This window comes from Nanorana parkeri, unplaced genomic scaffold (assembly GCF_000935625.1).
Source record: "Nanorana parkeri isolate BGI_ZX_2015 unplaced genomic scaffold, ASM93562v1 scaffold1954, whole genome shotgun sequence".
NCBI lineage: Eukaryota > Metazoa > Chordata > Amphibia > Anura > Dicroglossidae > Nanorana > Nanorana parkeri.
In genome coordinates this window covers 41,418-55,406 of record NW_017308222.1, presented here as the reverse complement: position 1 = coordinate 55,406, position 13,989 = coordinate 41,418, and the positions used below count along the sequence as shown (strand labels likewise).

Genomic DNA, 13,989 nt, shown 5'->3' with positions numbered 1-13,989 from the left:
GGGGGTAGGAGTCCGGTGATGTAGATGTCTGTGACGTCACCAGATCTCCGACGGGACTCCCGGAAGCCGGCGGAGAGGTGAGTGTTCTCATTAGCGATCCAAAAAAAATGTAATCGATCAAAAAGATTAACGATTAATCGAGAAATGAATCGTTAATTTGCACAGACCTAGTTTAATGTCATGGTTGAAAGAAAGAGAAATCTGAAACAAAGTTGGCAATTATTTAACATTAAAAAAACAGCGGACAAATAATCCCCAATAAAAAAACATCTGTGCCGCCCCATTCGATGGGGTCCATTTCTTTCAATCATCTCTGCCGGGTGCCGATCTGAGCCACCTCTCTCACCTGCACAGTGGCACTGTGGCATCCTGGCACCGAGTATTGAGGTTTATCCGCTGTGCTCAGACTTTTGGGAAGAAGATGCGGGAACGAAGAACCTTTATATTTCGATTTCATGGTCTGCGGGATATAAAACATATGAAAGTTACATAGAAGCATAGAACCGAGATTAAAATACCGTTCCCAAACAAGAGGAAACCTTCCTATGTCTTACAGAAGCGGAGATATTGTGCTTTGTTCAATATCAATATTGTGCTTTGTTCAATATCAATGAACAATGATATTGTTCATTGCAGCCGTTACCTCTAGTGCCTGGTTCACACCTAGGCGGAATGCATATGCGCGTCTGTCGCGCGTTTTTTTAACCGCGATTCGTGGTAAAAAAATCACGCGACAAACACGCGTTTCCAAGGGCTACTTGCTGTATCCCAATGGAAACGCGCAACAAAAACGGCCCAAAGTAGTACATGTACCTTTGCGTTAGGGACGGGCTGAAATACGCCAAGGTGTGAACCAGACCCATTGAATACAATGGGATTTAGATGTTTGAGCGTTTTGTAGAGCGTTCATCGAGCGTAGAACGCGCTACAAAACGTTCAGGTGTGAATGAGGCCTAGGTCATGAGGCATTTTAGGCTCCTGGGGCCTCACCGGAGGCTGTTTAGGGCTATGGGCAGGGCCGTATTCCTGACAAGGCACAGGGCAGAGGGGTTTGAAGTTACCCGACGCCCGGAACATGTAGTTCCGCGTGGTAATTTGTTTTCTACATTTAGCCCTGCCTTGCACAAGCCAGGCTAAATGTAGAACGGGGGAAACCACTTGTTTCTTTACATGTGAAATCACTTGTAATCAGACTGCAGGCTGTCCGTCCACCTCCCTCCCGTGCACCTACCGCTCTCCATCTATGCTGGCTCCGTCTCCCGGCTCCGTCCTCTCCTCGCTGGCCGCCGACGTCTTCAGGATGGAGAGCGGTGAGCAGAGCGGCAGGGTTAAAAGTAACTCTGCCGCTCAGTGTATACAGTGAGAGGGGAGAGCAGTCTTCTCCTCTCGCCTTGCACAGAAGTTGGAGCACAGTGCTGTGCTAGAACTCTTGTATTGGAGGTGACAGGTTTAATAAAGAGAACCGGTCACCTCCAAATGCTGTCACAAAGGGATTGTTAGCTCCTGTGTGATAGCAATAAGGTTTAGTGAAAAAAAATTGATAAATAAAACTACAGAAATAAAAAAAATAAGTAAAAAATAACAAGTAATAGTAATTAAATTAAAAAATAAAGTAACAAATAAATAAAAAGTAAAAAAATAAGAAAAAATATTTAAAAAATACAAAGAAAATAAATTATAAATAAAAAATAAAAATAAAAAATAGTGATAAAGTTAAGTGATAAAAAAAAGTGATAAAAAAGAAAGAAACATTAAAAAAATTCAAACTAACCCTGCCACCCCCGCTATCTGGTTGGCATTCTCCATGGGGGGGCGGGGTAGGTGGGGCACATTGCGGAAACTGGCCTTGGGGCAGCAGGGAGAGTAAATCCGGTCCCGGCTATGGGACTTTGCTTATCCACCCAGAGAGGGAACCATGCATGTAAACAGCGCACAAATACAGACTGTACACAGCCTTAACATCCGTGTAAATGAGCCCAAAATGTATTATATTATAGCCAGAATCCATCTATCTATTCATCTAATAAGATATATCGATATCTTTCTTTATTGGATATTGCATTTTTTTTCCAATCACAGGACAATAACAAATGGGTCTGCAAAGCTCTGAACAAAGGCAAGGAGTAATGTTTGTCAGAAGAGTTCTCACCTTTGTAAAGTTCCACCTTTGAATAAAGTGTCTGGATGCATCCCTGGCAGCTTTGCCGAGAATCACCGCACCGATGTCCCTCCATGGCATTCGTGGGTTTTTTAACCGATCGATGAAATCTAAATGTAAAGAAATACAATCACAAACCAGGAAGACAACTACGACTCTGTCCTCCTCCTGCAGGGTGATACAGACAGAAGGGAGCTATGAGTCTGTCCTCCTCCTGCAGGGTGACACATAGAAGGGAGCTATGAGTCTCCTCCTCCTGCAGGGTGACACAGACAGGAGGGAGCTATGAGTCTGTCCTCCTCCTGCAGGATATTACAGTGACACTGACACACATTCGATATCTAGAAAGCCTCTTACCTTCAAAAGGTTTGTCCAGCTGTACCCAGTCTTTATAAATCAGGTTACTGTAGTCTTTGCCCAGCCAGTATTGGGAGACCATCGCCGACTCTTCAGGGGACATGTCCACTGCTGCGGATCCATTCTGCTGAGACACAGCGGGATGGCACCCTTTAGGAGAAGAGAGACAGACAGCGAGAGGACAGACCATGAAAGAAAAGAGACATCAGAGAAAAGAAGGAGATAAAGATTCAGGTTAAACGGAGTATGAGAAGGAGTTAAAAGATCAGTCCCCTGAAAACTGATATTTCGGTTGAGTTAGAAGTATTAGAAGTGACTATGGAGGATAAGGTATGAGAGGCCACATTAAAGTAAACCTTCATTTATAAGCAGTGCAACGTGGCACCATGAATGAAGAGCAGGCACCATCAAAGGTCCCACATCCAGTCCCTCACTATTGGTAAGAAAGGCTGACCATGATGTTTAAGAGCAAATGGTGAGGCGCAGTAATGGGGAAATGAATCATTGACTTCCTTTCTTCAGATCAACATTTGCATCATCATTGGTAGCTGAGGCTATGAAGAACCCACAGGAAGGTGCAGTAGGTGGAGAGGCCGAGGCGGGCCAACTCTGGTCTTTCCTTTTTAAAACAATTACATTTGCAGATCATTGGAGTGCTCAGAAAGATATTGGACGGACCATGCACACACTTGAAGGTGTCACCTCATTTCATGGTGCCATATTACAACAATTTTGGAAAACAATTCTTACTTTAAGCGCTAAAGTGCTACTGAGTAATCAGAGGGTACTATTGGCTTCCTGCTCCCCCAGGCTCGACCTGGAAGGTGCTCATAGCGTGTCAAAAAAAAACTGCTCTGCACTTTTTATAGCAACTCTGCTCAACCTGCAGCGAAGCTCTTACATACTTACCTCTACCGTAGCCTTCTCTGCAGAACATGAAGCCATTGCAGAGCAATCGTCCATCGAAGTCTGCTGAAAAACCAACACTTCGGAGGTCTGTCTCCTTGCATCTCCCTGTGCTCTGGGGTTTCTCTCGAGGACAACCATGTCCCCTCTCAGCTGCGCCTGAGGCGAGTGACTCACTCGCCCCATGGTAGCTACAGCCCTGCAACCATGTCACTATTGTATCCTGTAGTGATGTGAAGATCCGCAGGGGAACCATTGAGGGCAGTGGTGCAGAAGGAAATAGACATGCCCAGAAGTGTTGGTTCCACTGCAGACTTCAGAGGACGATTTCCCATCAACAGAGTGACGTTCAGGACAACAGGCAGTGGGAGAGTGAAGGCTAACATGCATGTATGCCTTGAATACCTTCAAGGGAACACAGACACACACAGTGTGCATATAAAATGTGTCAAATATTTTTCTTGCAGAAATACCTTTTTTGACACGCAGTGACATCATCACTGGGTATTTCTGATGGTCTTTGATTCAGCTTGGTTGGAGGGGCAAACAGGCGTCCATAAACATCACAGCACCCTACCTCGGATTTTCTTTGATAAGCCTGATCATTACATGAAAGCACACATCCCCTGTATCCTTTAGATGTGCACGCTACTCCCTGCTGGCCACCGCACACTTTAGCTGCACAATCTGCTGATCAATTGATTACTAGAGAGCAGGGCTGTCCTTAGAATGAGGCGGCCTGAGGTGGTTGCCTCGGGCGGCATCTCACTGGGTCACCCGAGACCCAGGCCAGAGCGTCTTCGGTTGCTTAGAGCTTTTAGCAAACTGTGACGCTCTGGCCGGCGTCCTGCCCAGCTCACTGATGTCACTGGTTGCCCTGAAGCTGAGCAGGAAGCTCTGGCTGGCGTTCTGCCGCCCAGCTCCTGGCAACCAGTAATGTGCAGTGCCACACATTCCAATCCTCCAGTAACATGCGCCATCACTCCCCCACGTGCAACCGCTCTCCCCCCTGCCACCTTAACGGAGGACTATGAGGCGAGTGCTTTTCACTCACCTCATAGTTCTAGCCGACCTGTGACAATGAGACTGTCACAGGTCGGCTCAGTAGATCGGGAAGTGAGCGAACACATACCAGAGTTCGCTCGCTTCTCGATCCTGTCACGGCTCTCTGCCGTGACAGGGGAGGGGCTGGATTCCCCCACCCCGATCCTCCAGCGCTGACTGGCGGAACGGACAGGGGAGGGGGCGGGTACAGCTGGCTCTAGATAGGCAGAGCCAGCTGTAAGTCACGCAGCTGGGCAGATCCAGACATAATTGTCTGTATCCACTTCAGCATCTCAGTATACCGCGAGCTGTAGTTCGCAGTATACGGAGCTTAAAGAACCAACTTTCACAAGCACAGGTACTCCTCCTGTCTCCCAGGGCCACAGGCTAGGTAGAGTTACATAATTCATTTCCCCAGGTCCAATCCGAGAGCACTGTCCGTGCTATCCTTCTGTGCTTTTAGTATACGGAGCTTAGGGTGACGGGAGGACACTAGTTTGTGTCCTCCCGTTACCCTAAGGAGAACTATGGGGAAAAGCCCTGACCCCATAGTTCTCCTTTAAGCAGCAAAAAGTGTGGGGACGCCCCTGCTAGAGAGTTATCAAGCATGCATGTTTAAAGAGATGCCGGGATGTGTTCTTTCATATAATGCTCATGAACAACTTCAGTTCAGCTTTAAGTTTAGAATAGCTTGTTTGCCCGTCGAGCTTTGAATCATTTTTTCTGCTTAGGGCAGAATACCTTTAAATGCTCCGTATATGCTTTGTAAATACCCGTTGAATACAATGTTCTTCAGACTAGTGTTTACAAGCAAAGACTGCCTATGTCTACTGGACCTAAAAGTGGTATGGTTGCAGAGCAGGATGAAGTACCAGTAGTGATAGGTCAGAGTGAAAGGAAGGGTAAGGTCAGAGTGAAAGGAAGGGTAGTAGTCACAAAATGACAGTGGGAGCGGCATGGGTTAAGAGTAATGTTAGATTTAGAGTAATAGTAGTAAAATGAGCAGTAAAGTGTCAACATAATAGAAGTGCTGAGAGGAAAGGGTTACAGAGTCACGTAGAGACCTCTCTGCGTAGACTTGGTTGATACCTGTTGCTGCTGCTGATGTTGCACCTCGCAAGATCCCACATCTGTCAATCGATAGTCATGGTCATCCCATCGGCCGTACGCCAGATCCAAACCCCCCAGAAAAACTATGGACTGGTCAATGGCCACCATCTTCTCATGGTGAGCCCAGAGAAAGACAATGGAGGAGACGTGATCTGGATGACGCATCACCTGAAACGGGACGGAGAGAGAGAGAGGCTGACGTGGCACCTTGGTGGAGATTGGGCGTGATGATAGTGGGTGCTGTATTATGGGCAATAATACATTAAGATGATAACTGATGTTGGTTTTATTTTATGGGCAGTGATAACAATGATGGCTGATGAATGAAGGTTAGGGAAGACGTGTTCTATATATGTAGGTATAATGAACGGAGAAGACAAGCGATTCATAATGAATAGGGATCATATATGATGTACAAGGATGCGTTATGGAAATTGTCGAAATTTCTAAAACCATCAGAAGCCCGGGAAGAAGAGAGTAAAAGGCAACGGGAGAGATCCATCTGGGAGTAGATACTCATAGTAGAACATATGAGCTTCTTCTAAACATTGGTAGTAGTATGGTACATGACTCACCATAAGGGTAACACAACAAGGGATCGGGGCAATCCATTGAAGAGTTTGTGGATAATATGTCCGTCTCCGAACAGAACAAGACACATGGTCGCACTCATGGCTCTTCAGGGAATTCCGAATGATTGTACACTTTGCAGTATTTGGATCACAACAAGCAATTTAAAAAGGAAGGAACCTTAAAGTGTTTTCTTCAACAGGAAGGTATTTAATGGTCAAGCAACTGTAAAATACACCATCAACACATTTCATGGCTACAAAGTGACCACTTCATCAGGACAGGTGTAAGAAAATTAAGATGTATGGCACTGCTGAGGCCTGGAGCGTGCTAGACCAATAAATATCTAAGTATATGCCGGCGTATAAGACGGGTTGTTAGACCCAAAAACACTGCCGGAAAATCGGGGGTCGTCTTATACGCCGGCTACATACAGTTCCGTCCTTCAGCTACATACAGTATACCGCGCTGAGCCAATCACGGCAGGCTTTGCATTAATCAATACAAAGCCTGTATTAATGAATGCAAAGCCTGCCGTGATTGGCTCAGCGCGGTATACTGTATATAGCTGAATGACGGAACCTGGAAGATGGGAGGACGCTGTGGGGATCGTGGACAAGGTAAGAGACTGCAATCCCGAGTGTGGCTCGGGGGGTACCGCTTATGGTACTGGAAATTAACCCTGAGCCCCACTCGGGAATAACGCCGTGGAGGTTAGTGGGAGCATTTAAACATTATTTTGGGCTATACCCGTCTTATACGACGAGTATAGCCCAAAACCTATATTTTAAAACACAAAAAGTAGGGGGTCGTCTTATACGCTGGCAAATACGGTACTTCTTGAAGGTGCCTCCTCCAAGCTGGACTACAATCTGACATTTAATTTACTCATTTGTAGTGAGATTGTAGTCCATCCCAGGAGGAAGCTTGGAGCGGTGACTACTTTACAACACACACAGGGACCATGGGGAACAAAAGTAGCCCCCCTCCAGAAGGAAGGACAGTGTCAGAACCAATTCAGAGATGATTTCAGGATCTACAGCCGAGTGATACACAAATAAGATACATTGTTGTTAACCGTTGAGGCACTTGAATACATTTTTAAGATTTCACTTCTGAGTTTAGGGTCACTTTTATTATTGACACGATCCCTATGCGCAGGTGCCTTTTCACTGATTTGAGGGAAGCCCATTCGATTTCCTCTATCAGGGGAGGCGACACCAAAATGACTGTCAGTCATTTTGGTGTCACCCCTCCAATGGTGTCACTCGGGTGCAGGCCGCACCCCCCTTGTGACGGACTCCTATCTTGTAAGTCTATGGATGCTCACAGATGTAACAAATCTGTATATAGGTTTGTCTCAAACAGAGATGCAGTCCCTAATTTGCTTTGTATGGATTTCCTTTCATTTAGGACATAAATTCCCCCTGAAGAAGCCCTGAAGGGCGAAACATGTTGGGGGTAACCAGAATAAGCCATGTATTATATTTTATGGAAATTAGGGAAAGAAAAAAAATTTTGGGGAAAAAAAAAGAAATAATGAGAGATCATGGATTATGAGTAATAAATCTTCTGTCAAGCTCTTACTGTAACAATTCTACTATTGTCTTGTTATGGGATCACTACTATATGTGCAATGGATTAATCATGTTTTAAAAATCTTTCGTATCATGTTTCAAGGAAAATATGACATTAATAAATGATTTTCTATTTTTATAACGAGAGAGTTATAGTGTATCTTTAAAGCCCCTCCCCCTTTTTTCTGGTATTTGCACACCTAAAAGTGGAACTTATTCAACTTAGTTTTAATTATTTTCAAAGCCAAATAATACAGGTGGTGTTGGGGTGTTGGAATACACATTACTGTGTTTATCGCAACAAGTCCTGCAGTATATAATTTCGGTCACTAGATGGCAGTGTTTATGAGTTCTGTTATATATCTTTGGTAGATTCTCTGTTGTGGTGAATAAGGTAGAGAATAAAGCGGCGGCTTCCTTCCTGTTTACAAGCCATGTGCAGCGTGCATATCAGACTGTGTGCTTGTGTTTCTCTGTGAGGCTGTGCAAGAAGTTCCAACATGGGGAGACCCCCCAAACTCCTCATTCCTTTTTGGCAGCTAATGCTTTGAAAGGAATCCTTTGCATTTTTAAGATTGAATCCCTGAATTTAGTCTCCCTTTAAAAGGAGAACTATGGGGTCAGTGTTTTTCCCCATAGTTCTCCTTAGGGTAACGGGAGGACACAAACTAGCGTCCTCCCGTCACCCTAAGCTCAGTATACCGCGAGCTACAGCTCGCGGTATACTGAGACGTGGGAACGGATCTCGACAATTATGTCTGGATCCGCCCAGCTGCGTGAGTGACAGCTGGCTCTGCCTATCTAGAGGCAGAGCCAGCTGTACCCGCCCCCTCCCCCGTCCGTTCCGAGGATCGGAGAGGGGGGAATCCAGCCCCTCCCCTGTCACGGCAGAGAGCTGTGACAGGATCGAGAGGTGAGCGAACGCCGGTATGTGTTCGCTCACCTCCCGATCTACTGAGCCGACCTGTGACAGTCCCATTGTCACAGGTCGGCTAGAACTATGAGGATGAGTGAAAAGCACTCACCTCATAGTCCTCATTTATTGAGGGAAGACATATTGTGGACAATTATGAATTAAAAATGACCGCTACATGATAAATGAAGATGATATATTACAGGCAATGATAAGTGAAGATGATGGATGGTAAATGGTACATGATGAATGAAGATTAGGTAAAATGTGTTGCATTGACACTATAGAGGTGTTGGTGGTGGACACATTGATTCAGCGATAAGTCAATTCATCTTTGCGGTGACGTCCTCATGTCACTGCGTCCACCATAGAGGAATTGTCAGCAGTAAGCGAGAGCCAGATGAGCGGTGAGGTTGGAGGGGTAGGAGTAGAGACCAACCACTTCCCTGAAAGGCAGGAGACTTAGGAAAGTAGTGGTGGCCATGTGACCATCAAAGAAAACCTATGAAAAAGGTACTTGGAAGCAATTTTTACAACAAAATGAGTGATATGAGTGGTGGTAATGACTGATGATGTCCTCCTTTCAGATAATAGTTGTGTTGTGTAGGAGGAGATACTTAATTGGCCTCCAGACTTGAGAATTAGGATCGATGTTGAATGACGGATGATGATGGGTGATGAATGATGACATTATCCTGTGTGGAAAATACTGCAGCCCTTATCTATCATGATCTAGAAGGTACAGCTGTCCTCTCACCTTGATATTAGGATGTAGCAGCATCAATGCTCTCTTGCTATAGCCGCTGTTAATTCCCAGAGCCAGTTCCACCTCCTTGAACAGCAAGACAAAAACCTTGACTCCGGCCTCCTGCAAAAGAAGAAGTTTCTTACATCTACAGTATATGTCATTTTTGTACTCCTGATCTTGACCTGTCCACTTATAAGAGGCTTATCTGATAAGGGAAAGCAGAAATGTGGACAGCAACCAATCAGAAGATACCCTTTGCCATTCTGAAGACTATAGAAGGTCTACTCATCTGTCACTGCCTGTCATATAGGTCTAGGTCAAGGTGGCCTGGTCTGATGAATCACGCTTTCTTTTACATCACGTGGATGGCCGGTTGTGTGTCTCTTAGAGGGAAGAGATGGCTCCAGGATGTACTATGGGAAGAAGACAAGCCGGAGGAGGCAGTGTGGTTCTGCTGGGACACCTCGGTTCCAGCCATTCATGTGGATGTTACTTTGACACGTACCACCGACCTAAACCTTTACTGCTGACCAAGTACACCCCTTCATGGAAATGGTATTTCCTGATGGCAGGGGCTTCTTTCAGCAGGATAATGAGCCCTGCTGCACTGCAACAATGGTTGAAGAATGGTTTGAGGAACACAACAACATGTCTGAGGTGTTGACTTGGCCTTCAAATTCTACAGATCTCAATCCAATTGAGATGTGCTGGAAACACAAGTCCGGTCCATTCAGGCCTCACCTCACAACTTCCTGGATCTGCTACTGACAGCTTGGTGCCAGATACCACAGCATACCTTCAGAGGGTTAGGGGGACGCACTGGAGTCCCAGCGTGCATTTTTGGTTGCTGGGCCTCCAGTGCGTCCCTGCACCTTACTAGGAGGAGTTGGCTACCTCCAGGTACACCTGCATGTAATTTATCAACTTCATTAATATGCTCACACTTGGAGACTCGGATACATAGAGTTAGGACCACACTTTGCAGAGGTGCCTTGGCGCGGCAGTGTGGCTTCTACATATTTTTGGCCAAAAGTTTGTGCAACTAAAACCTCTGATTTTAACGCATACTGTTGACAGGGCTACTTGTTTGGTTGCAGGCTGGCTGGCAGGTTGAGGCTGGGGAATTTTTGTGTTTTGTACCTTCAGAGGTACCTTCTCAAAATTAGGAGGGTGGTCATAATGTTATCTCTATAAATATTTATAAATTGTTTTAGCTGCTAAGAGCTACCATTGAGCACAATGGGGAATCACACACAACTGCTATTCTTTACCATCAGGAAGGTGACACCAATATTCGCAGCTCTGCAACCTTCAGCTGCCTATTTATTGCATCGTGAATGAGAATCGTCATAGTGGTGGGGACTTCCTTACTTTCTTCCCTTACTGTAGATCCACCTAAACACTGCATTGCAGGTTTGAATCTGATTAAAAGGAGGCAAGAACGCACATACTGGTGGTATTTCGGATACTTTAGCCTAGTCAGATTAACAACGTACTCTACAAACATAAGAGGGTATTGGGAGCAGTGATGGGGGAGGGGGGAAGCCAAGAGTCAAGGACCCACCGCTTTACGCTTCAAAATGATGTCCAGCCTCCAGCTGTCATCCACTGCTGGCCTCTTAAGGTGGACCTCCGGGCTGAGCCTGTATGGAGAAGAGAAGACAGCGTGACTGTAGAGGGAGAAGAGTCATGGCAATCACATTCGAATTTGGTTGCAGCTCTGCACTTTGTGCTCGGTCATTTTTTGAAGTTTTGGATAGAATAGAAAAGAGTTGAAACATCATTTTAAAGCTATCTTTGAGATTCACTCTCTCCCGGCCTAGAAGTTACCCTTGGAGTGTGATTAGCTGTAATGGACAGCGGCATTTTCCCCAGTGATTGCAGAACATGTTGCAGAAATGCCAGAGACATCTTTCATATCGAAGCCCCAACTTACCACCAATCGGTGATGAAAATCTCCTCTCGCGCCTGCATCAGAGCGTCAGCCACCGCGGCAAAATAACTGGCACCATTGACGAACCTGAAAAGGCAGATACGGGGTAAATAATCATTATGTGATATCAAAGTATAGAGGGCAACCGAAATCAACATGTATCGTATAACTTCACTGATCAGTACAACAGAGGAGACACATGTCCACCATTAGAACTTGAAGAGACACCTTGGGCCTAATTCACACACAACCACTAAATGGCCTCCTGACAGGTCCCTCTGGCTCGTGGTCAGATAAGGGTGGACCACTGCAGACTTTTTGGCTGCAAACCAGTGCAGGGGACATGAGATCTCATGAGGCGTCCCGAGACCGGGTGTCACCTGGAGCGGAGAACGGGCGACACCCCGCTGTGACATCATCGCACATGCGCAGCCATCGTATTGATGCCTGCCGGCGGCCATCTTGGTGGACGCCGGCAGAGAGAGGAGGGGACGTTCACCCAGTGGGATGAAGTATGCCGCCGGGCCCCTCCTCTTGGTCCATGACCGAGTGCCCGACTTTTCAGGGGGAGGTGACACCAAAATGACTGTCAGTCATTTTGGTGTCACCCCTCCAATGGTGTCACCTGGGTGCGGGCCGCACCCCCCTTGTGACGCCACTGGAGATATCTATATATTGGGCTCCTTAATGGGAAACGATTGTCCTTCTCATGGATCAGAGGATTTAGGCTTCATCTATAATAACTATCCAACATATCAGTCATAGGGAGATGAAACCGATCCCCTTGGATAGTATATATTACGAGCTACATGCCCATATAAAATGGTAGGGTCTGGTTCTATCCAGTCATCTAGAGACCGGTTATATGAGGCCTACTTGCAGCAGCTATGCCATTTCTTAGGCATTGTCCACCTATAGATATTAAAAGGAGAACTATGGGGTCAGTGCTTTTCCCCATAGTTCTCCTAAGGGTAACGGGAGGACACAAACTAGCGTCCTCCCCACACCCAAAGCTCAATATACCCCAAACTACAGCTCATTATATAGTAAGACGCTGCATCCGGGACTGATCCCGATAATACTGTCTGGATCCACCCAGCTGCGTGATTGACAGCTGGCTCTGCCTATCTAGAGGCAGAGCCAGCTGTACCCTCCCCCTCCCCTGTCTGTTCCGCCAGTCAGCGCTGTAGGATCTGAGTGGGGAGGAGGAATCCCTGCAGGGAGCCGTGAGTGACAGTTACGGCACTCTGCGGTGTCAGGATTGAGAAGTGAGAGAGCGCCGGTATGTGTTCGCTCACTTCCCGATCTACTGAGCTGACCTGTGACAGTTTAATTGTCACAGGTCGGCTCGAACTATGAGGCTGAGTGAAAATCACTCTTCTCATAGTTCTCCTTTAAACTCTGAAACCAATAAAGTGGCCTTCTGTGTACTAAACTATGAATTCATACTCCTATAGAGAATGGCCATTGTTACTAGTGTCTGTATACTCAGTTACAAGCTCACTGTTAATCTCTTTGAAACTGCATTGCGTCATTGCAGATTGGCTGCAGGTTAGTGTCAGTGTGTACAAGTTAGCAGATCTGCCAGACAGGGATCTGTGTGTGTGTGTATGGTTTCCTAGTAGGCCAGTGCGCGGCCACACTGCAGGTGGTAGACTACTGTGAGTCGTGTGTCCGGTGTCTGTGTGGGAATGCGAGCAGTGGGAAAGAGGTAACACGAGGATTTTATAAAAGAATCATCCTTACCAATTCACTTGCGTCCTCTCCCGCACTGGTGCGTGGGCCTCAAACCGATGTGTGCTCAAGAAGTCCTTCCCGTGTTTTTCAGCAATCTGGATGATCTGATTCTCCCACCAGCGGGCCTGGCGGTAGCTGTTGCACTTTAAGACCAGCGACCTGAAAGATGCGCATGAAATGTGTCCAATGTAAAACACACCAAAGCTGGATTGGCCACCTCGCCCAGATGGGTAGACCTATGAAACCCGCGCACAAAACATGATCATTTATTCGCGTTGGGAACCGGTGCTGCCACTAGGCAAACTAGGCGGTCGCCTAGGGTGCACTGCTGCCTAGGGCGCAGCCTCGATCACTCACCCCCCATATATTTCAAATTGCAAAAGCCAATAGCAGGCTGGCTATTGCACCCACCCAGTGAGCAGAGGCGCGGAACTGAGATGCAACTTTCTTTCTCAGATCCGCGCCTCTGCTCAGTGGGTGGGGTTTCAATAGCCAACCTGCTATTGGCCATTTCAAATTAAATTACACCAAACTGTTGCCTGCGGAAGTTACCTGGCAGGAAAATGGGGCCACCCACGGGGGGTATTGGGGGTTACCCTGCGGGGGAGTTGGGGGGTGCAGTAGCTGGTCTTGCCTAGGGCAAAATAGTCTAGCACTGGCCCTGGGTACGGGTACCGGGTGACACCCCGCAGTGACTTCATTTTCCAATGGTGTCACCCGGGTGCGGGCCGCACCCCCCTTGTGACGCCACTGACTTAGACCCAGGGGCGTAACTAGAAATCCCAGGGCCCCAAAGCAAAGCTTTGTATGCTTCAGGAGGTGCGGGTTCCAGGGCTGTTATATTGGCCAGGATAAGGATGAATGCTCCTAAAAAAAAACAGCAACGTCCCCCTCCATTTTCCTCTCCTAACAACTTCATTTTCAGTTCATTAGATT

The 13,989-nt window shown here is 46.7% G+C and overlaps 1 protein-coding gene across 2 annotated transcripts in view; it reads right to left on the bottom strand.

The window, feature by feature from the left end:
- The window catches only part of LOC108800202 (phospholipase D2-like), a 63,161-nt gene that overhangs the window by 18,199 nt on the left and 30,973 nt on the right, over window positions 1-13,989 (bottom strand). For both annotated transcript variants that reach the window (XM_018572160.1, XM_018572161.1), the window contains exons 10-17: window positions 13,063-13,212; window positions 11,320-11,403; window positions 10,948-11,026; window positions 9,393-9,503; window positions 5,555-5,743; window positions 2,516-2,642; window positions 2,150-2,268; window positions 347-460 (exon numbers count right to left, since the gene is read on the bottom strand). In XM_018572160.1, the coding sequence (XP_018427662.1) occupies window positions 347-460; window positions 2,150-2,268; window positions 2,516-2,642; window positions 5,555-5,743; window positions 9,393-9,503; window positions 10,948-11,026; window positions 11,320-11,403; window positions 13,063-13,212 (973 nt within the window). The remainder of the gene's footprint in view (window positions 1-346; window positions 461-2,149; window positions 2,269-2,515; window positions 2,643-5,554; window positions 5,744-9,392; window positions 9,504-10,947; window positions 11,027-11,319; window positions 11,404-13,062; window positions 13,213-13,989) is intronic.